We start from the raw sequence: 25,138 nt of genomic DNA on the forward strand, positions 1-25,138 counted from the left end.
TATATATATATATGTGCTGTGTAATACAAAAAGCAAACTCAAGATGGGGTGTTAGAACTTAGAAGCTTTATCAGGATTGTTAATCCCAAAATACCATTTTAACTTATCTGTACCCAACGTAAGGCATCTGCCAATCTAAAGTATAAGAAAATGTGAAGGGCATTATTTAATTGGTTATAGTACTGCTTACATCTAGACGTAGTCAAAGACTCAAAGCACATGCAAGAATTTTAACAAGAAGTTAAAAACATCCAATCCAGCCAACCAATCCATCAATATATATATATATGTTAAAAAGCTGGATGATATGAATTAGAAGCCCAAATATAAGACCAGGCAAATGCTACCTGGCTGACTGCCTTCCTAATATTGCTTCAAAACTATCCCTTCATCATCTTCAACCTCTCTCATCTAAATTTCCCAATCCTAATTTCAGCTGAAATTGCAGTTTTAAGAGAGAGAGAGATGGCATGTTTTGTGCCTTTCAACAGCAGGAATTTGGAAATAAGTCTGTTTGCATTCAGGCCAATGGTGGTGGTGGTGGATGAACTCATGGAAGCCCTCAAACACTTCTCTTTGTGTACTGAGAGCCTTGGTTGTGTTCACAGCGCTATATTCAGAAGCATCCATGGAAATATGGTATACATATACATACATATATATATATATACACGTTGCAGTATTTCCTTAATTGTTTTTCAAAATTTTATCTTTGCATATACATACATACATACATATATATATATGCTCTTACTCTTACTCTGGTTCAGATTATGTGGTATGGAGCCTGGTGGAAGAGATCTAATGAGAACAAGGACACGCTCAATGCAACACTTGTAAGTTGAATCCCATGCATGCACTCCTGTAATTAACTTTAGTTTTTAGTATATTTTTCAAAATTAGAAACAACATTTGATGCTTTTACGTACTACATGCATACAAATTGGGGCCAGCCTTGTGAAACATTTTTTTTTTTTTTTTTTGGCTTTCATTTGACATAACTTTGACCATAATGAGTCTCGTTACTTTAAAAAAAAAAACACAAGATTTTCATTTAATTTGAGCTATTCAAATTAAGTAGGCTTACTTATAAGATTGTGTTATATATTTTTATAAAATAAAAAAACAAATGAAGACCGAAGGATTGTGTCAAATGTAGGAGCTGCCTGCTTTAAATTTCAAAGGAACATCCAAACCTCAATGGTCTTCCTTTGAAATTTTCTACGTACCCTCATCCATAAGCAAATATTTCTTCATTAATTAATATATATATATAAGATGTGCCTCTGGTTGAGGTTGAGGGCCGCCAAAGTGTACGTAAATATAAAAGAAAAAAATCTTAAAGAAAGAAAGAAAGAATTGTCAATTGGGTCTTTGATATATGTATATATATATATATATATAATATTTTTGGGACCAAAAAGTCTTATGTTCTTTACATCAATTTTTCTGAGCAACAGCTCCCGATGCTGGGAGACGTATCAAGAATGGCCATCTTGATCGACCACAACTTCTTCGACGCGTACGCAGGAGAATCAAGAGACGGCTCCCCGGCGGCCAAGTTCTTCACGGGTGACACCATTTCCATGGGCGCCGTGCTCCTCTCCCGGAGCAACATTGACGACCTCTCCTACGCGTGCCTCGCCATTTTCAGATCTCGATTCGCCAAGATGGAGGGCGCCGTTTCGGGCGTTTGCTTGAAATCGCAAACCCTAGCACGAACGGTGAGCATTTTCGTCTGGAAATCGCTCCAACTTTGCTACTCGTGGATCCTGACGTCCGATCGTCGTAGCGAGGTTCTTCCCTATCTCGATAAAGATCAGCTCTCGCTCGATGTCAAGTACGATGTCTTTCGAGTGGTTTATGTTAGCAGCGACAGTGCAATGAGGTATCAGTTGAATCCTTCTCCCAAGTTGCTGGAAAATGGAGTGGAAGGAAGGAAGGTGATGTGAGATTAGGTTTTGTGAAAATCTTGGCTTCCTTTGGGTTTTGCTTAATTTTGTGATTTGAAGGAAATTAATTATATATATATATATTGTCGAATGAAATGTGAGACTAGCTTCAGTTTATGCATGCTTTGAGATTCAAAGTGCGAATATTGTAAGAAAATTAACTGGTATGGATTGCTTACTTAGACCACGAGTTCTTCCGCAGACCAGATAAATTGACAAATAAGCTTATAAAATGAGGGTTAAAAAATTAAAATGTCTTCGTCCACGTTACATTGAAAAAAGTATAATATAATATAAGCGAGAACATTTTAATTTTTTAACTTTCATTCTATAAGTTTGTCTCTCGATCTATTTGACTCTCAAGAATTTTCTTAAACAACTAAACCTATATATGCAGGAGAATCATGTATAGTATGCACCCAAGAATCATATATAGCAAGCATCTTTCTATTAGCTAGGAGGGCAACTGGAGGAGGGAAGAAGTGAAATGCATTTTCCTTCATTCGACAAAGCACAAAAGAAGGCCCTAGACTATGTTAGGATTGAGAGAGAGAAAGAGAATGAATAATCTTAGTATCATTCCTTAAAAAGGAGTGAGATAAGATTGTATTAATTTATTTGTAAGGAGTAAAATAATTTATTTAAAAAAAATAGATAAATTTATCTAAAAAGTTTAAAATAAAAAATTATATAATTTTTTTTCAGGTAAATTTAATAAATATAATGAAAAGTATTTTTGTTTGATATGTTTTTTATATTTTATCTTTTTTTTTATATTTTAGTTAATAAATATTATCTTAAAAAACAGGAGAAGGGAAGGGGATAGGATTTGTAGATAGAGAATATTTTAAATGTCTTTAATATTTTTTTGTTTTTATATATTTTATTAAAAAACATTTCATAATTCAAATTTTAAAAAGCAAATATAATTTAGACTGAAAATAGTTTTATTTAATATAAAATATAAAAATTATATTAAAAATTTAATATTATAATCTTTTTCTTTTTTATTTAAATTTTTTAGAATTATAAATGAGTCAAGCGACTCAATGTTTGTTTTGATAAGAGTTCGATCGTCTTCAACTCGTGTTATAAATAAGTTGATTTGAATTTTGATTTGAAACTCGACTCATAAACGAGTTAAACTTTGAGCAAACAAAGTTTACGTGGATTCAACTTGCATTTAAAGCTAACAAACAAGTTTGTGAATAAACTTGTAAATAAAATATTTTTTGTTGTTACTTTAATATTTTTTTTTTAATAGAGATGAAATTTTTATGAACATGTTTATTATTATATTATTGAATTTTAATTTTAATTTTATTTTATTATTTACCTTTGTGTTTGTGATAAGCATATTTATCTTAATTTGAACAATGCTACTATATTTGTCTTGAGATTTTATATTTATATTTATTATATTTTTTATTATGTAAAAATAAATTTTAATGATTTTAATTAAAAAAAAAATTAACGAGTTTGAACTTGACTAGTGATAAGATCATTTAACACAATAAACGAGTCATTGAGCTTAACTCAACTTTTTCGAGTCATAATTCTTATGTTTTAAGTTTGAACTAATAAATTTTAGATATATATATATATTTTAAAATAAATTATAAATTTATAATTTTCAAATTATAATATATAAAATTATAAATAACAATACATATATAATAAATATTATATATCAATATATTTTTATTATAAAATTTGATAAAAGAAGAATGATAATCTAATTATAGATTTTAAAATGTATATTTTTATTTATTGAGCCCACAGGCCATGCATTTTGGGCCTTGCGGGCCGAACTGTGTTCGGTAGTCGGCCCGTGGGCATTGGGCCAGCACAACCCATGGCTTAGGTCACGCCTAGACGCAATTAGATAAAATATTGGTAAAAATATATATTTTAACTCTGGTAGTTATATGTTCTTTTTATTTAAATACTTAAAATTTTTATTATTTTAAAAATACCATCAAATTATGTAATTTTGAGTCAATTGCACTTTTAAATTTTTTGTTATTTTAATTATATCCTTAAACTATACAAATTCGAGTCAATTACATATCTCGACAAATTTATTGAGAACAATAGACTCAGTTGTGTAATTGAAATAACAAAAAGTTCAAGAATATAATTGATTCAAAATTACAAATTCATTGATATTTTTGAAATAACAAAAGTAAATGTCAAAATGTGTCATAATTCAATATCAAATGATTCTGAATGCATAGTTGTTGGTGGTCTTCGATAAATTTAAAACTTCAAATAAAAATTATCGTTATTGAAGCATGTCAATTTTTTTAAAAAAAAAATTAATAATATTTTTAAAAACAAAAAATAAATTTGAAATTCATGATCTCTAATTAAAAATAAATTTATTTTAACACAGTATTTAAAAATATTAAAATATCAAATTGCTCAACCCTCTTCCATTTTCTTTCCAAATGAAAATGATTGAGAACTTGCTATCCATCATTCTCCTTGAAAATCCTTCACTTTTCTTTCCAGATATTTGAATTGATCCTTCAAACTCTTCATCTTTTCCTTCAAACCTAATTTCTTCCAAACCCTAGCCTAGCTAGCTAACCTCTTTCTCAACTCTCACATTCATGTAGGGAGGGAAGATTGCTGCCAAATAAATACCAAATATGCTTGGGCAGGTATCCCTCCCTTTCCATGTCCCCCCCCCCCCCCCCCCCCCCCCCCCCCTATTTTAATTGTCAAAAGAACTCTCAAGTGAAAAGAAAAGATGACCCACCTTTGAGAATGATTGAGATTTTCCAAGAAAATTATTGTTCTCATCCAAGATATATAGGGTTATTGCAAACCAACACATTTGACTCTTAAGCACAAAATTCACATTCCCATTCCTTTTGCATTAAGATTGAAGACAGTTGGGAAAAGGAGACTTTACAAGCCAAAACATATATATTCAAAGATTGGTAGAAAAGTGGAGCACATTATGGGCCCTAGCTAGCTAGAACAAATTACAACTACTTGAGCATTCTTTAATTCCTCTCCAGGGATGGGACCAATTCTGCAACTTTTATTCACAGTTTGGACTATTTGTTTATGGGTTTTGTGTTTTCATGTGATTCTATTATTTGTTTCGAAAATGTACAATTCTTTCATTTTCTAATTAGTCTTATCTTAATTATATATACATATATCCTCTAAAACACAATAATTCTTATTTTTTCAAAACCACAATCAAACTAACCCTATAATCTCATGGCAAATTAAAATTTGAAGAAACCCATAATTATGATGAACATATATATATATATATATATATATACGTTTCAGGTCAAATTAATCAAAAAAGAAAATAATATCATGCTAGCTAATTATTAATTAAGTAGAATAAAAACCCAACAAAAATGGAAACACTTCCAAGGCTTTTAATTAATTAATTACCTGCGCCATCAATGCACTGTTCAAGGTTTGTGTCTCCCAGAAAACAGCCAACAAAATGGATAAAGCTTTTAGTTAACGTTGTGTACGATATACACTATTCAAGGCTCGGATTTTTGTTTACAAGATATTCTTATCTGTATTTTGTCGTCTACATACAGAAGGCCAACCACATGGAAACACTCCCAAATTCTAACTCCCGTCCGTTAATGCATTCACGTTTGTGTGACTTTTTCATGTGTGATGCATAGAAGTGTAAATGAATTTTACCGTTCATCCGCATTCGTTAAAATGAATAAGGTGAGATTGTATTAAAATATAATTAAAATATTTTTTAGATTAAGATATAAAATGATCAAAATAAAAAAAAATATTGTAAATTTTTTATTAAATTTTTAGAATACACTAAAAGACATATATGTCATTTTTTTTATATATATAAAGATTAAGATAAATTTATATAAAGAGGGAGGGATAAATTTATTTAGAAAAACTTATATAAGAAGTCATGTGACTTCTTTTTAAGTGTTATTAAATAAATTTAATAAATATAATGAAAAGTATTTTTATCTGAAATATTTTCTATATCCTATTTTTTTGGTTTATATTTTGATTAACAAACACTACCTCGATAAACAGTTTGTGAAAGATCTTGGTTTAAATTTGTTTAATAAATGAGTCGAGTTCGAATAAAAGTTTATTTAGCTCGTTTAACTTTAAAATTTGGAGTTTAGAGTTTAGAACTTAGTCTTGATAAACTTTTTTAGTTTATTTACCTCATTTAAGTTCATGAATAAACTTGTTAATAATTTATTTAATTTTTTTTAAATTTCTTTATTTGTTCATTTAATAAGAGTGTATATACATATCTAATATGTTTTAGGGTTTATTTTATTTTTCTTTTCTTGTTTCGAAATTTATAATTTTTTAAATAATATAATTATATGAATTAGTTATTGAAAAAATAGGTCATCTATAAATATTTGTTTATTAGCAAGAAACAAGTTTGTTTATGGTTTAGAATTTATGATTTATAAACAAACTGTATATAATTTTATATTCATGAACAATTTCAATAACTTGTTCACGAATAAACTTGACAACAAGTTTGAATTTAGCTCGTTTAGTTTAAACAAACTGAGTTTAAATCAAAATTGAATATGAAAAATTATTCACAAATTGAATTCGAGTATTCTTTATAGACTTCAACTTATAAACAAGTCGAATTTTAATCTTAATTTAGAAACAAACAAACCGAACCCAAATAGAGCTAAGTTTGACTAGGCTTCGCTACACCCCATTGATGCACCATTACAAATATAGATAAAATTACAAAAGTAAACATAAAATACAACAATAATTAAATTAAAATAAGGATATGGATTTGATAAACAAAAACTAACATTGCTAATGTAAATCTAAAATTCTTACAATATAGTTAGCTTGTTATTAGATTGAAACAAACCCTAAATATATATTGTTATACACATTTCCCGCATCACTCCTTATGAGTCGAGCTCAGTCCAATGGACCGGCCCAATCGCCCGGAGCCTAGAAGCTCCAAGCGACCTCGTCAAAGAAAGCCTATACACCATCGAAACCGCAGCTCATAAAGCAAGCTCCTTGCGAGCTCTCGGTAAAACCCTTAGCGAGCTCTCAACGATCGACTAACGAGCTTCCAGTAAAACTCTCATTTTGCTGGACCATCCAAATCGGTGGTCTAAAACCTCCAGCTCGCATAAGTGACAAAGTTGTTGAAAAGTCAGATGTAGAGTCCATTTACTTTATCTGCACAGCCCATACTCCTTGTAATGAGGATCTCACTCCCGATTTTGTGTAGATGATAAGGGTTGTTTGTCCCCCGTTATGTGATCTTCATAATTCTATATGTTATCTAAATTATAAAGGCCCCTCAATATAAATAGGAGTAAGAGATATCATGAGGAGTACAAGAAGAATAATCAGATACCGCTATTCTGAAAGAATAATAAAAGTGCGATCGTGGAGTAAGTATCGTTCTGTCTGAACCACGTGAAAATCGCTTGTGTTGACTCACATATGAGATTTTTGTTTTTCTCCTTTTGTCATTTTTGGACTCAATCACCATAGTTCAAAACGAATCACAGTCGACTGAAATCGAACGTCAATACATATATATATGTGTGTGTGTTTTGAGATGTATTAGTTGAAATTCGACCCTTAATTAGTTTTTTTTTTTTTTTTGGTGTACCAAACCCTAGTTTTTGGTATTGACCATTTGTCCTGCACTGCGTTGGCTGGGTTTGCATGTTAAATGTGGTCAAAGATGTACACTAGTCTACCAGTACTCATTCCCTGCCATTTAAGTGTGGTCAAAGATGTACACTCGGCTACCCAGGTCATTCCCTGCCCATTTCATTTTCAAGCTACCAAAACGGCTAAGTAGTCAAACCCTGCCCAATAACTTGCACATCATGCCATTCCACCACCATAAGGACATGGGCCACGGACAAACCCACAACACTCCATGTGAAAACCCCTCCAAAAGCCTTAGTTTATCCATTGTCCCACACCCCACCCCACCGACTTTCATTAATCATAATAATACTTTTTCATATAAATTATGGGATTCATATGCTATTTCTTATATTTGAGATTTGAGATTTGATATTTTATATGTGAGTATGGTGCATGCTTAGTAGTTATTTGACTGATTTCAAGCTCATATATAAGGTTTTGTGGTTATTTAAGTTATTGTTTGTGATATTGAATTTAAGAATAAGAGAGTTGATAATGCTTGAAATGAATTTTCTTTTTCTTTTTTTTCCTTTTCATGAATAAAGAATGTTTTCAATGGTGACACATCACTTTATTGGAAATTCTTTTAAGAAAGGTAATTAGGGTTATAATTATGTGTAGGGCCTCACTAAAGATATCTAGGAGAGTTAATTAGGGTGCCCTTTTTAAGTTGCCTAGGGCCCTGAACATTAACTTAATACTTGATGGGCATGGTAATTTAATTAGAATTTGATGGCAATGGAGGTGGGTGACACTCAGCGAGGGGACACATAATCTGGGGTTTGGAGCCCTAAAAAGCAGCAACAATAATTTCCAGGGGGGTGCATGTGTGGTTTATGTGATCACATGGACATGGCCTTATGATAAGTGGCGATGGGAAACTCTAGGTGGCACCCAGTCATTGGCTCAAAGTGATGCAAAGATTCATAACGATAAACAAAGAAGAAGCCAAGCATGGGATTTCTAGAGATACGTGTATATATGGACTTGTATATGTGCAGTCATTGTCCCTATTGAAGTTTATTTGCCATGTTGTAGCTGTGGGCAGGGTATATTGGCATCTTCCAAAGCTTGGTCCCCTTCTAGCATTTGGTGATGGAAATTGGTTTAACAAAAAAAAAAAAAAAAGAAGCAAAGAACCATTACTGTTGGAGTGGTAAAGTGAGGTTAATTTGCAAAATAAAGAGATTCAATATATATATATATATATATTTTTGAAATATAATATTTTTTGAAATCAATTGTCTAAATGTTTTTTTTTCTCAACCAATCCAAAGGGTCCCTTTGCATGGAGTTATGGGACAATTAGAAAACAAATAAGGGGGCATAACAACATTTGGGGAAGATAAGGTTAGGCGCCACATTCTATCTTTGCTCAAATCCATGCATGCATGTGTATAATTAATTATGTATATATGTGCAGAATCATATGAAGATTATTTGTAGGGCAATTTAGAGTACTGTTATAGAATTAGGGGCTATGAGTATGAGCTGCGGTGGTGGGTTAGGTCATGAAAATAAGGAATATTAATAAATTGGATTAGGGCTTAGGTCAGCAATTTATAAAAAAATTAAATAAATTAATAAGAAGGCAGAGAGATGGTATTATCATCTTATAGAATTCTGAGCCTCCCTCCATGCAGACTGACACATACATACATACATACATACATAATATTCATTTCCTTTTTCACACCAAAGAGGGCTTATTGGTTCGAGCGTTGATACACATGTTGTTTCTTTTGACCATTCCTGGAGCACACTCTCTCTCCCGAGTCTCCCTAATAATCGCCAATTCCTCGCGAATTGCTTCCCCTTTGTATTTTAATTTTAATTTGTTAATTTGGAGGAGGAGGAGGGAAGGTCTGTTGGGCCAACAATAATGGCGAGATTAATGGCGGAGAAAATGATTCCAGAAGCCGACAAAACTCGTGGTTCGTACAAATAGAGAGATTGTGAAAATGCCATTACAAGGAAGGCGCCCATATATGGGCCTGAGAGCATTAACTCAGCGATCAGATAAATCATATGTAATTTTATATCGATAAATCATAAGTTTAATCTTTATTTTGTATAATAAGATAAAGTCTCGCATAAGTGATTTATTTTCTTTATTGAAATCAAGAGCACAAGAACATCTTAAAAAAAGACATATATTTATAAATAATTTATGCACTCACTTGACTGTTTTCTAATTATTTTACGTTTTTCTTTTAGTACTAAAATTAAATTAAACACTTGAAAGTCTTGTCGAAGTAATTTTCGTAACTTGTAAGTTTTGCTGCTTTTTAAGATCTTCTTCTAGGCTGCTGCTGCTGCTGCTAAGTACAGCATTATATTTATACCACAGTTCCACCAACCCAACCCAGCCAGACCAGACGCTATGCTCACTTGTACTCTGCTTCAGATGATCTCAAGATTCTTAACCCCTTTGACCCAAATGAAATTTGTAAACAAAACCGAAGAGAAAAAAAAAAAGAAAAATCGAAGTCATTGATACAGAATCCCAACTACTCTCTGACCCATCTGAGTCTGAAGGCACTTGATAGGTTGCAGCAACAGCAAGCCAAGCCCGAGCCCCTCATCATCATTTCACACAATGATTTATTCTATTTCTACACACATTTTTTTTTATTTTTTATTTTTCACAAAAACCTCAATGACTGCAAAACAATGTGGGTTATTGGCTATCGGAATTTCACTTAAATATTAACAATAAAAAAAATGTCTGTAAATATGTATAATTGAGTTTGTGGGGGGAGAAAGGGGTAATTGAGATTATATAATGAGAGGGACAGAAACAGTGGAAAGCAATTGATTGGAGTGATGGAATGGGTGTGAAGAGTAAATATATTTTTCCTGATTGATTGATGAATGATGATGATGACGACCCCTTTGCTTGCAAGAAAACAGCATCCATGAATGGAAATTCAAAGTCTCTGCTAAGCCTGTGCTTCCTTCCATCATTCTCACTGTTCAAACTTCAAACTTGGTCAAAAGCCACCTTTTTGAATCCTCCACTTCCTCCTCCTCTCTCAAATACCCCAATTTATTTATTATTCTCATGACAACCCTTTTATTAGTTTACTACATAAATAATAATAATCTTCATTATATCAACTCATTTCTTTGAGTAAAGGGCTTTGCGGGTACAAGTTTTATTGTAATGACAGCTGAAAATTAATTAAAGATGGTAATAAATTAATTAAAAATATTTAAGATAAATCTAGTAGAGAAGTGGGTCCATCCATTATCCCTACACCAAAGGAAGGACTAGGAGTTAGTCACCTCACTTATTACTGACTCAATTTCTCTTACAGTAATTTGTTAATTTTTATTTATTTAATAAGTTAAGAAAAAAATTTAGTTGATAACTAATGTAATTAAATATCTCAACTTATATACATATACACCTCGACCGATTAAAAGTCGCCGAGGAATAGTGAATAAACGGTAAAAGATCGCCGACTGGCCATGATCTTAGTTATAACTTATAGCCAGCCCTGTCGACTACCCAAAACCGCTCGATTGAGATTGTGATTTCACGTTTTAAGACTGATTACTCCTTAAAGCTTCAGGCCATCTGCTGCATTTTCTCTCTCCTTCTCCTGTAGAGAGAGAGAGAGAGAGATCCAATGGAGTACGAGAGGATTCACCAAGTTCAGGTATGCTTTCATTCGATTTGTTCACTATACACATTTGAAGCTAATACGAAACGTGATTGGAATTATTTTTTCCGTTCATTTCTGTGTTGTTTTTCTCTCCATCTGATTTTGTTCTTTTGTTTTTGGCGGAGAGTGAATTCTTTCTGTTGTTTTCGGCAATGGCTTTGTGAAGAAAAGAGTCAATGCGAGTTGAAAAACTAGCCATTTTTTCCTGAAAAATGTTCTATGAGGGAATTCATTTTGTTTTGAACTCTGAATGCTTTCCCCAAATGGTTCTGGCACTGTTCAAATGCTTCCGTTACAAAGTTCCGATTTGCCACTGGAAAATGTTGTGTATATCTCTAATTATTTGAAAATTTCTGGTTTTGATGGTCTTCATTGTAGACTGGTATCATTTCCCCAAGTAAATTGAGGATGAAGCTCATAGGGCCTCACAATCAGAGGAAGAAAGGAGGATCAAATAGTAACTCTTCAAGAACATCTCCTTCCAAGCTTGAGGATTCTGAGTTTGTCAAGAACAGCTTGTTAGCCACTAACAGTGGAGACTTTGATGAGGAAGGTATGATTGAAATACTGTTTACTATTCTAGACTTGCGATAAATAAACTTAAACTAGTTTTAGTATAATCCCCAAATAACCTATTAGGCAATCTGAGGAGCTCTTCGTAGGAGTAGGTTCTTCAATTGCAACTTTACTGCTTAGTTTGGGTGTTTCTGCTTTTCTAGGCTCAGCTGTGGACTGGTTTTGATACCTATAAAGGGTTTTTCTTTTCTTTTACTTTCCAGGCTTTACTTTGAACTGTTTCTTGATACCCTATAAAGGTTTTTTTTTTTTTTTTTTGCTTTTTGTTGGGGATGGGGATGCACAGTTTTGTGCTGATTTTTGGCCTCTTCCATATAATTGCAGCTTCCAGTTTAGAAGCTTTATCAGTAAAATTATCAGGTACTATGGTGCTAGATGCTGGGCAAGGTAGTCAGAGTTCTTGCCAGACAAGAGAAAATGTTAAAGTGCAGCAATATTCAAAGGCTGATAGTGGTAATTCAAGTTCTGTTCACCCAGTAAGAGCATTAGAAGAGGAAAATCTTGACTATGATAGTAATGCTAGTTCCTCTAGCTTTGAGTTTCATAAAGGTGAAAGATCAGTGCATAATCCCATGAAAAGATTGCTATCGAGACCAATGCCATCTAAGTGGAACGATGCAGAGAAATGGATAATGAGCAGACAACATCTGCAAGCCAATTATTCTAAGAAAATGCATTTACAAAGTCAAGTGAATAGGTTGCCCGTAACAAATTTGGTGAGGGTTGCTCCAGAGTCTGCTAATTATGATCCAAAGCTGTCAGTTAAGCGGGTCGATTTCTGTCAACCAGCATCCCAGATGGGCTTGGAGAAGTTTTCTTTTGCTTCCTCTGGAAATCACCCTCCTGTTCAAGACAATGGGGCAAATTTGTTGATAGATTTGTGTCCTCAAAGTAAGGATTTGCAGGAAGTGGATAACGGAGATTCATCTTGTATGAAGAGTTCAACTGAAGATTCCACTGGTAAATCATAATATCTTTCCTTTAATTCCAATTGAAGCATTCAATGAGCAACTTTTTGGCAAGAGAAAAAGTAAAAATGAGAGTTATCATTTAAGTTCATATAAAAATTTGACTTCATATTATGTGGGAAATTTTATCCATTTGATTTCATCGCATATGCGCACTTTTCATTGAATGCAACTCTTGAGCATACATCTGAAACTCATTTACTTTCTAACACGACACTGGTGAACATTTTTAATATTTGGGAGGATTGAAACTTCTGAAGCAAGGGAGTCTTCTGAGTAGTTCTGTAGGTTTGCATTTTAGTTTCCCCACCACCTAAGTTTTTGCATTCTAGTTAATGATCTATGTTCCGTGCAATCCTCCACTCAGGATGGTTGCGAATCATTTGCTCTTTTGGTTGGCAGATTGCTGTTGGAAATGTTAGTAACATAATATGTGTGGATAGTACTATAATTGATCCAATTAAGCATTCTCCATGGGATGATTCTCTGTCAATATGTCCTAGTTCCCAATGATCACGTTACCCGTATAAGAACTCACTCTGCTGATTTTCTTTTTTTTGTATGCATATTAGTTGGTATATCAATACATATAGCATGCAAGAATCAGTAACTCCATTCCATATAAACAGCAGTGGCTTTTTTTTCTCTAACCATATAGTTTACTGATTGAAGTTCTAGTCTCACGTTAAAAATCTACTATTGTTATGCAGGTGTTCCTGCTATAAGATCAGTCTCAATGAGAGACATGGGAACAGAGATGACACCAATTCCAAGTCAAGAGCCTTCAAGGACTGCAACCCCTGTTGGGGCCACGACGCCGCTTCGCAGCCCAACTTCTTCTATCCCATCTACTCCTCGAAGAGGAGCACCGGCACCCACCCCCAACGGGCAAACAACTGATGATGAGTCGCAACATGCAGCAGAAAATGGCAAAAAAGAATTGTCAGAGCAAGAACTAAAGGTCAAGACAAGGAAGGAGATAGTAGCTCTTGGTATGCAACTAGGAAAAATGAATATTGCTGCCTGGGCAAGTAAAGACGAGAAGGTAAAGAATGACAGTGCGGCTGCAACACTTGAACAGGTTGAATATGAAAAACGAGCAGCTGCATGGGAAGAAGCTGAGAAATCTAAACACACAGCAAGGTTTCTTACGCCCCTTGTTGTTTGTCCAATTTAATCAAGTTTTGGATAATAATGACGGAAGGCATTTGCTTCAGTTTCTTACATTCGCTCATTCTAATGATAATGGAATTTTTGTTGTTGGGATGTCATAATTGCAGATATAAGCGCGAAGAAATCAAGATCCAAGCATGGGAAAGTCAGCAGAAAGCAAAACTTGAGGCGGAGTTGAGGAGAATAGAGGTAATAAAAAGTTTCATTTTATTTTTGTTATGACAGAAGGAAACAATTCTAAATTCAAAAGATTTTGGTTTCATCATAATCATTTAAACAAAGTTTTGGGTTAAAGAAATGAAGTTTATGGCATGATCTTAACTTAAAACCCAAATGAACTACCTGTAATGTAACCATGTAGCCAACTTATTTGAAGAGCTCTGAGATACAATGCCATCCAAAGCCATTTCTTGGATCAAGTGATACTCTTCTCTTGTAGTTCATGGCTAGCAAGTTACAGCTTTAATAAAAAAACGCTCTTTTCAGGCCCAAGTTGAACAAATGAGAGCACATGCTCAAGCAAAAATGGTGAAGAAGATCGCAATGGCAAGGCAAAGATCAGAGGAAAAACGCACAGCAGCTGAAGTCAGGAAAAACCGGCAGGCCGAGAAAACTGCAGCTCAGGCAGAATACATTCGCCAAACGGGTCGAATTCCATCCTCAAACTTGGTCTGTTGTGGTTGGTTGTGATCATAATACAAACACTGCAAATAGGGAATAGCTTTTCTATGCAGTCACTTGAAGAAATGATTAGCCTCTTTGAAGAGTGTTAGTCCTGAGTGCTATCTGTTCCCAGAGTTTTGAGAAACCTCAAGAGTGTAAGTTGTTACATAAATGAATTTCGCATTTAATGCTGTTAAAATTGGCAGATTCAATTCCACATATAGATCGGGGTTGTTAGATAGGCAATGCAGATGTTGCATAAAGAGAAGATTGCACTTAAAGAAAAGTGGTGCTGATTTCTACCCAGCCAAAACCCTTAATATTTCTGGGCCTTCATTACTTCTCTAATGAATTGGTTTTGGGTTCTAATCTGTTTCATTGACCCATTTGGGAAGTTAAGTTTGGGGCATCCAAAGCGTAATTTTCACCTTTAGTGGGAGGTTAGCATAACGAGGGTGTTAGTAGACTGAGTCTGAGTGGGGACAATGTTGCGTGTCAAATTGGTAGGTGATTTAATCTTATTGGAATGCACAAGAAGTTGGATTTAGTCTTTTTGATGTAGAAATTGGGAGTCTTAGGGCTGGTCAATTGTGAAAACATTTTTTAATTTATTTATGAAGATATAACTGGATTCACAAATTCAAATATATTAAGATCTAATTATATGTATTCAATACTGTTCTGATAACTCATAAGAGTGTCATAAAATTTATAATGCATTTTTTTCAAACATAAAAAAAATTAAGAAAATTGAACCCAAAGATAAAGATGGAAATTTCTACTCGACTTGACGGATATATAACAAATTCGGATTATTTGAAACTAGTATGAATTTAAAACTTCGTGCAATGGAATAGTTTTGAAGTAGCAAAATAAAATATCCGCATCAGCAATGGAACAAATAAACGTTATTTTGTTTAGCATAATGATCCATATTATGTAGAGACTTAGGCCAAAGCAGACTTATCTAAGTTTAAGGTTGGCTTTAGCTAGCTAAGTTGATTCTAACACTCAACAACTCAATCCTAAATGAGGAATTACCCCAAATTAGTTGAGGATTTGGTATAAAAGTTAGTTGAGGATTTGATTGAATTGACATCGTAAAGAGTGAGAGACTAAATAAATATGTTTTAAAAATATGATACAACTATGGAAGAAGATAAGAGTCCAATATTCAATCCATTTTCATTCCTACCACAAGACACCACAATATATTTCTATTCATAGATATAAATTCAACCGTAAATTATGGGAAAAAGTAAATCAACCCAAGTCAAATCACATCATTTGTAGAGTTGCTTCTAGCATTCCACTAAGCAACTAAGAAATATCAAAAAAATCAATGGCAATGGTCTCCAGCTGATTCTGGACACATGCAAATCATGCAATTGCCACAATTCAATGTGAACACTCTTGTGGTACTATGATTCAGCAGTGTCACTGAAAGGCATGATGGGCCCTGAATGAGGGAGCCTCCGCAGCATAAGAAATGGACAAAGGACACTCAACTACACCCCCACCCCCACAGCCACATGTAGCATAAAGGGAAGGAGAGATGGGGCTTCTACTTGTTGGACTGCCCATCCATTGCTTTATATTGGGCGGATAGTGCCCTTCTTGTCACCATTCCATCCCCTCTAAAGTAACCTAAATGCGAACACACAAGCCATCCAAACACACACAAGCACAGCAAAAACCCTCAATGCTTCCACATCATAACAATGACAAGCGAGTGTGTACAAACTTTGTAGGGAAAGCCCACAACTCAACAGATGCAAGGTGGTTTTCATGGTTTAACATGTCTAGGACAGCAATAAAGCAAAGAGAAACAGCTGCTGGGGCAGCATCTGCGCACCACACAAGAATGGAAGTGACTTCCACTTTTGATGTAGAGGATCCAGGCTGTGTTTGGAACTAAGATTTTTTGACAGGAAGGAACAAAGAGAAGATGAAATCATTTCTTTTCTAGTTCCAAACACACCACCAAGAAAAAAGGGAAATTTTGGGAGTCCGCTACCTCAAATGCAGTGGTTTAACAGAGTACTACCGTGACACAATCTTCTGAGACAGCCACAAAGGAATTGATCAATTTTCATGGAAGAATTCAACAGTCACAGCAGGGAGTGCAGAATGAACCAACCAAAATGAAAAAGGAACAAATAGATGCAAGGAGAACAGATTTTCCTAGCCATTTCATGAACAAAATGAGACCACCCGTCAAAACTACCTGTTACAAATAACAGCAAACGCAACTTGCAGATGATATCCGAGCAGTGCTTGAGGAGAAAATAATAAAGTAAAATTTTACTCCTATAGTATAGTTCTCGATAATTTTCAAGTTGTCTAAAGTTAAGCCATGCAACATTCAATGCATTTGAGAGTCAAAGATGGGAATTGTGGGCCAACAGAGTCTAGTTCAAGAAACCCACATGGAAGTAGAATGTGCAACTGTTCCTAGACCCTTGAGACAAAATAACAGAAGCAGGACCACTTCCAATTATTGGAAGCTGAAAACGAATTGGTTACTACTTAGTGCCACAAAGGAAAAAGACCAATCACATGGTATCAGAAGCTTCAAATTTTTTCTAATTCCATATCCAAGAGATAGGAGCACATCCTAGAGTCATGTTATACATTTTGTGCTCATCGTAGACATAGCGAGAGAACAGAAGTGCAGCCATTTACCAGAACAGGAGTGATCTCCCATAAATAGGTTCTTGTATATTCCTTCAGCATAGAAACAGGAAGATTTTTATAACATAATTACATTGTAGCTTATATAAAAGTTTTTTAAACTACAATTAAGCAATCCTTCCTATTAATTTTGTCAGTTGGAAGAAATGCTACGATAACAGAAGACGGGAAAGACTTTGAACTAGTTAAACAGTCTCAGTAATCAAGAGAACCTACAGATGCAATCCCAGTACTCAAATTTCTCGACTCCTGTCGGCTTGGGTAATCATCACAGCTGCCATTGGAGAGCCTTTGTATTGGGAATGAGCTTAGAAGCTCTATGCCATGTTTGCCCATTTGCTGCACTTCTTGTGGAGAGAGTATCTTGATGCACCACACACTGTTTACAAACTCCCTGCCACAAAATAGTGAACGAAATAAGTACGTTTTTAAGCCCATAAAACAGAAATTTGAAAGTATAGAAGAGAATGTAGTGGAAAGAGAGCAGTTTTTATTTGGCATCCAGAGTCCTTGTATACCCATGAACTATTTATGAAGCCATAATTATAAAATATGGACAGGACACATCTCACCATTTCTTCAGAAGGCTTCTTTAGATTAGCAATGAAGACAATATTATCACAACAATTTTGGCTGAATATGTTGAATAAGCCTATGCTTGCAATAAAAAAATAAGCTACAAACTTCAAATTTAGAAGTAAGGTATTTGCCAAGAAGATAATTGAAAAACTCCAAACAGCATATAAACTCTAGAAATAATAGTCAAAACACGAACAACAACAGACATACAGATTCGGAACTTACTGCCAGGGGTCATCACCAAGGAGAAGAACATCATTCTCCCGGTCAACAAATACAAGCTGCCAGCCTGATCTCAGGGGGTCCTCCAACTGGCCTTCAAGGCCAAACATGCGTGCAAGCTCACCGCGCAACTCATGGTAGCTGCTGAATTTGGAGATATCCAGCGATCTGCCAAAGGACCCCAACTTGTAAACCTGCCATTGACAATACCTGTTTTAATACTTGGGAAAGAGGCAAAAAGGAGAATGGCCCATAGCAATCGCAAACAAATGACAGAGAAACAACCAAAAACTCAAAGTCTCAAACACAGTTTTCTTTGTTTTCTTCTGATAAGCATAGATCATTTCAAATCTGGCTGGGGTAACACACATTAAACAACTAACCTTAACAAAGGTTCCAGTTGGTGGGTTTGCTTGACCCACATTTTCAGGAGACTGCAGGAAGCCCGACTCATCAATGCAACTGGAAGGTGTCATCACTGAGTTACGCGAAAAATCGGTTCCTGCAGTACTCAAGTAATTATTGGAAGACGTAAAGGGTACAGTCATTGAATCACTTTCAGTAGGAACTCCCCTAATAGTTGACATCCCATTCTGTATAAGAAGAGATGAGGAATCTATATTAACCCCAAACAAGAGATGGTTTTGAGGATCATTGGTCCCTTCTTGATCAATGGAGCACTCTCTGCCAGGAAAAGGGGGCAATGAAATAGCTTCCTGAGAGGCGTTTGTATGGGGTGGGACTGATTGTTCCACCTGTGGCAGAATACAGTGAGGTGCTGCAGATGTTAGAAGAGGATCAATCGCAACTCGCTTTGGTGGCCAGCCAGCAGAGGATAATAGCGCATCACTTCTTGGCAAGTTTAGTATGTGGGGCATTTCATCCTGGGAAAATGAACCCATAAGACTTTGGAGAGGAGAAACAATAGCATTGGTTGCTGGGTTTGTGTTTGAGTCAGAAAAGCTCTGCTGTTGACACATGGAGGAGATGGCTTGGAATGATGGTGACTGGGCTTGAGAGCTTGAAGCAATCTGAGATAGAGAAGAAACAACAGTTGACACTTGCTGATGATCAAGCAGCTGCTGTTGCTGTGGCTGTTGCTGTTGTTGAGACAGTGGTGTCTGCAGCTGCTGACGGTGATTACTAAATGAATGCTGGTGCTGCAACTGTGGCTGAAGAAGATGAGTCTGAGATTGCGATTGAGACTGACTCTGTGATTGGGGCTGGTTCTCTTTGACACCTTGAAGGAAAACGGATTGAGGCTGTGACTGCTGTAGCATCTGGGGCTGCATTAGACCAGCAGACCTGCTGGGGACACTTTGCTGATGTTGGAATTGCAAAAGAGATGGTAGTGCCTGCCTGGAAGGTTCCACAGCCCTCATCTCCTGAAGGGCAGCAGCAGCAGCCATAGCTTGGTAAATGTCATTTTGCATGCCAAGCATGGATGCATCAAGTCTTGGCTGCATCCACGGTGTCACCCCAATGCCCTGAAAGTTTAGAGACTGGACACTACGATCTGCATCTCCACGGACCCACATAAGTGGAGAACTCATTGCGAGATCATTCTCTCTAATCCCTAAATGTATAAACAAGATAAATATTAGATTCAGAAACTAGATTAGAATGTTCATCCCTGATGCCTATGCAAAAGGCATTCATCCCTGATGCCTATGCAAAAGGCAAGTCAGAGAGAGGCTGAAATCAGGATTTAATCCTTATTAGACTGCCTTTCTAGTTCTAAAAGAAGTACACAAGTATACCACTAAAAGAAGGCAATCCAGTCGGCCATGGACGCTTGAGCCTGAGAGGGAATGGAGATGGATACATGGGGAAGGTTGTCAGGGGTTCAATCTCCCAAAGCGAGACTCTTGGCTGCCTTTCCCCAGCTGTAGATTCATCCCAACCAACCTGCATTCACTAAATTGATTACATTGCATCTCATTCATTTTAAAAGTACATATATGATCTGGCAGTAAAATCATTGTGACAAGGAAAAATGATAGCAAAACAGAAATGTATTCCACAAACCTTCACAGAACGCCAATGTGAGTTTGGCCACCGAACAGGATCTAAGTCACTTAAGCAAGTTATCGTGCCCATGTATCTGAAATAAAAGATAGCTGTCAATCCATCTGAAATAAAAGATAGTTGTCAATCCTAGTGACCGCAAATCCATCAATAAAAGATAATCCTTCAATAATTCAGTATGGCCAACTCTATTGAAAGGTAGCTGTTAAGCCCTCAACAGCATAATTAATGGTCAATTCTTGCTTTCAGGTGCAATATGAATAAAAAAAATAGCCAAGATCTGTCCTGCAAACTAATAAACAGAGTCAGCCAAAGACATGGCTGGCTAAACTGCATAAACTAAAAATAGTAAACCCTAAAGTGGTCTGACCCACATCTCCTGGCTAAGCAAACAATACATGCAAAAATTGATTACAGTAAATATTTCACTCAAACCTACCTTCTGACACTTGACTCTTCAGTTTCAAACAGCATTCGAAAACGCATGCCAACAGAAACCCGGGTATGATAGACCGCTTTAACATATTTTGCTAGAGGAATGACAAATTCTGAAGGACTGGCCCTGCACTCACAGTGACGAATGAACTGTAAATAAGGTAACTCTTGAAAAAAAGAATATTTCTGTCCAGGCTGCAACGAGAAATACCTTGGATTATAGAATATGGTAAACCGGCTATTGGTAGCAGCTGCATGAGCAGCTGCAGCAAGAAGCCCCAAGTGCATGCTATCACTTGACAAAACTGAAGAAGGCATGACAGTCTGCGGGCGATTGGCACGCCTTATGCCAAGAAGTAATTGGTTCTTCTCATTCCTGAGAAAATAAAGTACAATTCAGTCTAAAAGCTGCTAGCACACAAGTTTACAGGATATTATTTCCATGTAATGCCACAGAGCTTAGATGGAAAAAGAAAAGCCGTATTTAGCATTAGCATTCAAGAAAGTCAATCCTTAACTTCAGGTCCACAAGCAACAGAAAACACCTAGGATTCTTGCATATACAAAAATAAAATGTAAAATCTCTGCCAAAATCAACAGATAATAAGCTCTGAGGCCATGCAAGCAGACTTTTACCACACAAAATAATTTAGGATCAGTCTCAACATAAGACATCATGGTGAAATTCTACCATAAAAATTACAGCCTGACAAAGGAAGACATCAGGGAAGAAGACTTGTATAGAAAATCCTTTTCTTTTTCTGGTAAGAAATGAACAGAAAAACAGCCAATTGCCTACCATATGAAAAGGACTGAATCACCAGCAACAAGTCTTTTTGCACTTACAAACACACTCCATCCAGTTGTTAAGAGATGCCTCTTTGGCTGGCCTGCGATCAGAATAAAAGACCAAAATTGCTAATAAATCACTGGTTCCCAAAATCAAATTTCAAAAATGGTGTTCATTCTTGTTACAATATATAGTCATGTAATTTTTATTTCGCTCAATATTAAGTTTTCAAGAAAAATAAATAGTTAATTTGATTCCCGGCCTCATACTCTAGATTTGGGATTAAAATATTACAGTTCAAAACATTGGCAAACTTGAAAAGTTGACAGCATGTACAAATTCCAATGCAGCCTCAAATAAATTCCATAAGGCAAAAGTCACTGTCACTATCTAATAAATTCCTGAATGTTGTCCCCAACAACGAAAGAGCAGAAAAATTTGGTGCAAGATAAAAATGCCAAACATCACTAGAGAAGAAAGTTCTTGTCAGAAACTCACCACGAAATATATGTCTAAATTTCCATTCATTACCATGCAGATCCTTTGCTATTAACTCTTGAGCTGGAGGCTGCTGGGTGAAGTCCTGTGTATCATAAATATCATCTTAGGATACAGAAGATCTGAATGGAGGTAAGTCTTAGAACTTTCCAACTATAACCCATGGCAACAAAATTGATTTTACCAATGGAGGAAACACTTTTTCAGCTGCTCGGCGAGGAACTGAAAAGCCTCCATGAGTACTTGTGTCACTGGCTGTCAATGTTTTGCAGAAGTAATTTGTTGGTTGTTTACTGGGGGCCCCTAAATCTGCATGAAGGAACGAGGCATCCTTTTGCTCTTGCTGAAAAAAAGTTTATAAATTCACACATTTTTTAAGACATAAATTCAGACAAATATGTAGTCATAAAAATAGAAAATAGAAATTAATTAGAATACATGGGCTTACTGGGCTCAGAGGCTGCAAGGTCACTTGAGCATATACTTCATCTGTCTCCAAATCCGCCTGAAGTACACAATTATGAGTTTCTTGATACCAGGTTGAGGCACAGTCAGAACCAGAAAACACAAATAAATAATCCTTACATGCATGGTCACGTCATGAAGCTGACAAATGAGTTGTGGAGGTAAGGTCGGATATTTGGGCATATGCGCATCCACTTCCTTGTTGGTTGATGCAGCAACCTAGATGGGTGAATGAAGAATAGATTATTTGACATTGTGAACAGTTCTATTTCACCAATCCCCACTTCAATAAAACTATAATGGCTAAACACAAACGCTCAACAGCTTAAACTGGAAAAAAAATTAGATATTTGTGATAACACTTGAAGAAATCACTAGATTTTTATCATAAATGAACAAAAAAAAAAAAAGGCCAGAAACAGCCCAGCAGGGAGGAAGGTGGAAATGCAGTCATCATAATAGAACGTCCCAATTCACAAATAGAAGTACAACTATACATGTATGGTCATCAACCATTTTAGCCAAATACTTCAGAAGCATAAGCACAGAAATTAAGAAAAAAGAAGTCCAATTCAAATATGCAACCAGCCATTGATCACCCCAAACATTAAGATCTTAAAAGTGGATAGCAGATAATTCAAGCTTTTCATATGACTAAGGCTAATCAGAGATTAGGCCAAGCTTAACTTATATTTAGGCATTTTATTTCAAAAATTCAAAAGGAGGAAGCCTAGAGCAACCAGTCTCGGACAAAGACTAACAAGATATGTGCTTAGATAAGCAGCAGCAATTAAAACATTATTTGTTTCGAATCAACAAGAAAATCTAAAAGAATTAACCTGCTCACTGTGACCCTGCGGGAAATAGACCACACGGCTTCCGATAGCAGGCAGTGAAACAAGAGGGCCAGCACATGCATGCCAAAGTTCAGAATTCAGACATCTTCTCTCCCCTGCAGATTTAATTGCACATAAATCAAATTATTCAAGAAGGGTTCACATTAAATGAAAAGTATTAACCACAAAACCTACAAAAAAAAAAAGAAAGAATGAAAAACCATATGCAAACATGCCATCTGAGGAAATCAGTATAGGGCAGAAAAGCTAAGAAAACAATGCTTGGTAGCTGATCTGGAAATTAAGAAGAGCTCCAGACCATAATACGGGGGAAATGGATAGAAATTCAAGAAAGAAAGTGAAAAGAGAAACCATACCTTCAGGCGACTGCTGAGTAAAACCAACAGAAGAGAGTCTCATATCTGCAGAATCAACTCAACCCCAAAATTAGGAGCCACAAAAACCACTAATTGCCCCAAACCAGGAAACCCAAAACAGAAGGCTTCTTGAACTTCCTTCCCAACCAAAAACAGCATACTACCTTTACTATTCCCCCATAATCTCCACCCAAATCTGAAACCACCACCACCACCAAATATATTGCTAAGAGATGATGATGATCCTTGTTTATATAGTCTTCATATGAATGCTATAAACAAAACCACCAAGAAACCTCCAGAAATCTTCAACCGAAACCGGTTCCACTGCATAAAACGATCGATTTCAGCCTCATCCGCACTTGACCTTCTTGAGCCAACCCCAGCCACACCAGTCAGTAGCAAAGCGCTTCATGAATCAAACTTCAATAAACCAACCAGCACATTACAGTTTGGACCCCAACAAAACTCACCAAACAGCCCAAAACTAAAGCTCTAAGTAGCAGAAAAGCTTCCAACTTTTCACTTCAAACACCAAAGCAGAACGACCCAGAAAGCGTAAAGCAGCGAAGAAGTCTTCGGATCTCAGCTTCAGTAAGCCAAACACAGAAGCAAAACAGAGAGAAATGCCCAATTTTGAGCCTGAAGAACAACAAAAAAGGGCTTTTAGCAGGACTCGAGAGCTTCCAAACCTCACTTGAAACCAAAAAAGAGAACCAACTTTCAGATCGCAGCTTCAACGAGCCAAACCCAGAAGCAAGAGCAAAAGCCCCAATTTTGAGCCCTAAACATACCTTTGAGCAGAAACCCAAGAAAACCCAGATCCCCAAAAACGAAATTCACAGATTCAGGTCACGAAAATATTGCACCCAGAGCTATATATCAAACAATAATAGTCCATACACAGCAGGAACTACATAAATTTGTACCACATACGCATATATATGTTCAAGCGTGTATTCTCTGAGGGACTGGAGTGGATACCCAAGCTTTTGCTGCAGTTTCCAGTAATGGAAATAGAAGGAGAGTAATTAGTACTACTACCAATAACACTGGATTGGACGTGCCCCTTTGTGCCTGTGCTTGCACTCTCTCCTCTTTGTGCCTGTGCTTGCCCCCCCCTTTCTTCTCTCTCTCTCTCTCTCTCTTGCTTTTTTTTTACCCTCTGTTTCTCTCTCCTCTCTGCTCCAATCAATCGAACACTAAAAATTTTCCCATGTCATTTTATACCATTCATGTGTACAAAAATAGAAGTGCTTAGATTTTTTTGTGAGATAGAATTTAAGGGAACATGATTTTATGACTTTTGAGGACTGTTGCAGACAATTTAAGGCCCCGAACCCCAGTTATTCACGGTTATGTCCTATTCTTTTATGGGTTCTTTTCCTAAAAATAAAAAAAAATTGAATTACTATTCTTACACTTACACGGTCCTTTCCTCGTTTATATTTTCGAGCTTGACAGAAAAAATAAATTACAAATAAAATTTTTATTTTATTACGTAAAATAAATAA

General features: G+C 35.7%; 3 protein-coding genes across 4 annotated transcripts; 2 read left to right on the plus strand and 1 right to left on the minus strand.

Moving 5' to 3' along the window:
- The first annotated feature begins 303 nt into the window (after positions 1-303).
- Positions 304-2,071, plus strand: LOC127793054 (uncharacterized). Its single transcript, XM_052323821.1, has 3 exons — positions 304-639; positions 771-836; positions 1,461-2,071. The coding sequence occupies exons 1-3, from the start codon at positions 466-468 to the stop codon at positions 1,950-1,952; spliced, it is 732 nt and encodes a 243-aa protein (XP_052179781.1). The 5' UTR covers positions 304-465; the 3' UTR covers positions 1,953-2,071.
- A 9,112-nt stretch (positions 2,072-11,183) lies between these two features.
- LOC127792809 (uncharacterized) lies at positions 11,184-15,204 on the plus strand. Its single transcript, XM_052323409.1, has 6 exons — positions 11,184-11,314; positions 11,699-11,873; positions 12,221-12,856; positions 13,575-14,007; positions 14,145-14,226; positions 14,524-15,204. Exons 1-6 carry the CDS (start codon positions 11,285-11,287, stop codon positions 14,725-14,727), a joined length of 1,560 nt encoding a protein of 519 aa, XP_052179369.1. The 5' UTR covers positions 11,184-11,284; the 3' UTR covers positions 14,728-15,204.
- A 2,176-nt stretch (positions 15,205-17,380) lies between these two features.
- LOC127792975 (auxin response factor 6) lies at positions 17,381-24,815 on the minus strand. 2 transcript variants are annotated; one of them, XM_052323681.1, is made up of 14 exons: positions 24,561-24,815; positions 23,625-24,266; positions 23,251-23,363; positions 22,532-22,630; positions 22,395-22,451; positions 22,131-22,289; positions 21,947-22,031; positions 21,458-21,548; positions 20,663-21,034; positions 20,224-20,299; positions 19,956-20,103; positions 18,579-19,771; positions 18,199-18,389; positions 17,381-17,788 (listed from the first exon to the last, which is right to left on the minus strand). In XM_052323681.1, exons 2-14 carry the CDS (start codon positions 23,665-23,667, stop codon positions 17,590-17,592), a joined length of 2,826 nt encoding a protein of 941 aa, XP_052179641.1. In that variant the 5' UTR covers positions 23,668-24,266; positions 24,561-24,815; the 3' UTR covers positions 17,381-17,589. The 2 variants fall into 2 exon arrangements, with proteins under 2 accessions (XP_052179641.1, XP_052179642.1); XM_052323682.1 differs by having other exon boundaries at positions 20,663-20,785; positions 20,870-21,034; positions 23,625-24,814.
- Between the last annotated feature and the right edge of the window lie 323 nt (positions 24,816-25,138).

The sequence above is a fragment of the Diospyros lotus genome, unplaced genomic scaffold, assembly GCF_014633365.1.
Source record: "Diospyros lotus cultivar Yz01 unplaced genomic scaffold, ASM1463336v1 superscaf1, whole genome shotgun sequence".
In the NCBI taxonomy this organism is placed as follows: Eukaryota; Viridiplantae; Streptophyta; class Magnoliopsida; order Ericales; family Ebenaceae; genus Diospyros; species Diospyros lotus.

Bases quoted from the DNA above. Each gene is read 5' to 3' on its own strand.
- LOC127793054 (XM_052323821.1), top strand. From the start codon at position 466: ATGGCATGTTTTGTGCCTTTCAACAGCAGGAATTTGGAAATAAGTCTG. The intron at 640-770 runs GTATACATATAC...ACTCTGGTTCAG, and splicing joins GAAGCATCCATGGAAATATG to ATTATGTGGTATGGAGCCTG. The intron at 837-1,460 runs GTAAGTTGAATC...TCTGAGCAACAG, and splicing joins ACACGCTCAATGCAACACTT to CTCCCGATGCTGGGAGACGT.
- LOC127792809 (XM_052323409.1), top strand. From the start codon at position 11,285: ATGGAGTACGAGAGGATTCACCAAGTTCAG. The intron at 11,315-11,698 runs GTATGCTTTCAT...TCTTCATTGTAG, and splicing joins AGAGGATTCACCAAGTTCAG to ACTGGTATCATTTCCCCAAG. The intron at 11,874-12,220 runs GTATGATTGAAA...ATATAATTGCAG, and splicing joins TGGAGACTTTGATGAGGAAG to CTTCCAGTTTAGAAGCTTTA.
- LOC127792975 (XM_052323681.1), bottom strand. From the start codon at position 23,667: ATGAGACTCTCTTCTGTTGGTTTTACTCAGCAGTCGCCTGAAG. The intron at 20,300-20,662 runs GTAGGTTTGAGT...CTTTTATTTCAG, and splicing joins GAAGAGTCAAGTGTCAGAAG to ATACATGGGCACGATAACTT. The intron at 17,789-18,198 runs GTAAGTTCCGAA...ATTTTGTGGCAG, and splicing joins CTTGGTGATGACCCCTGGCA to GGAGTTTGTAAACAGTGTGT.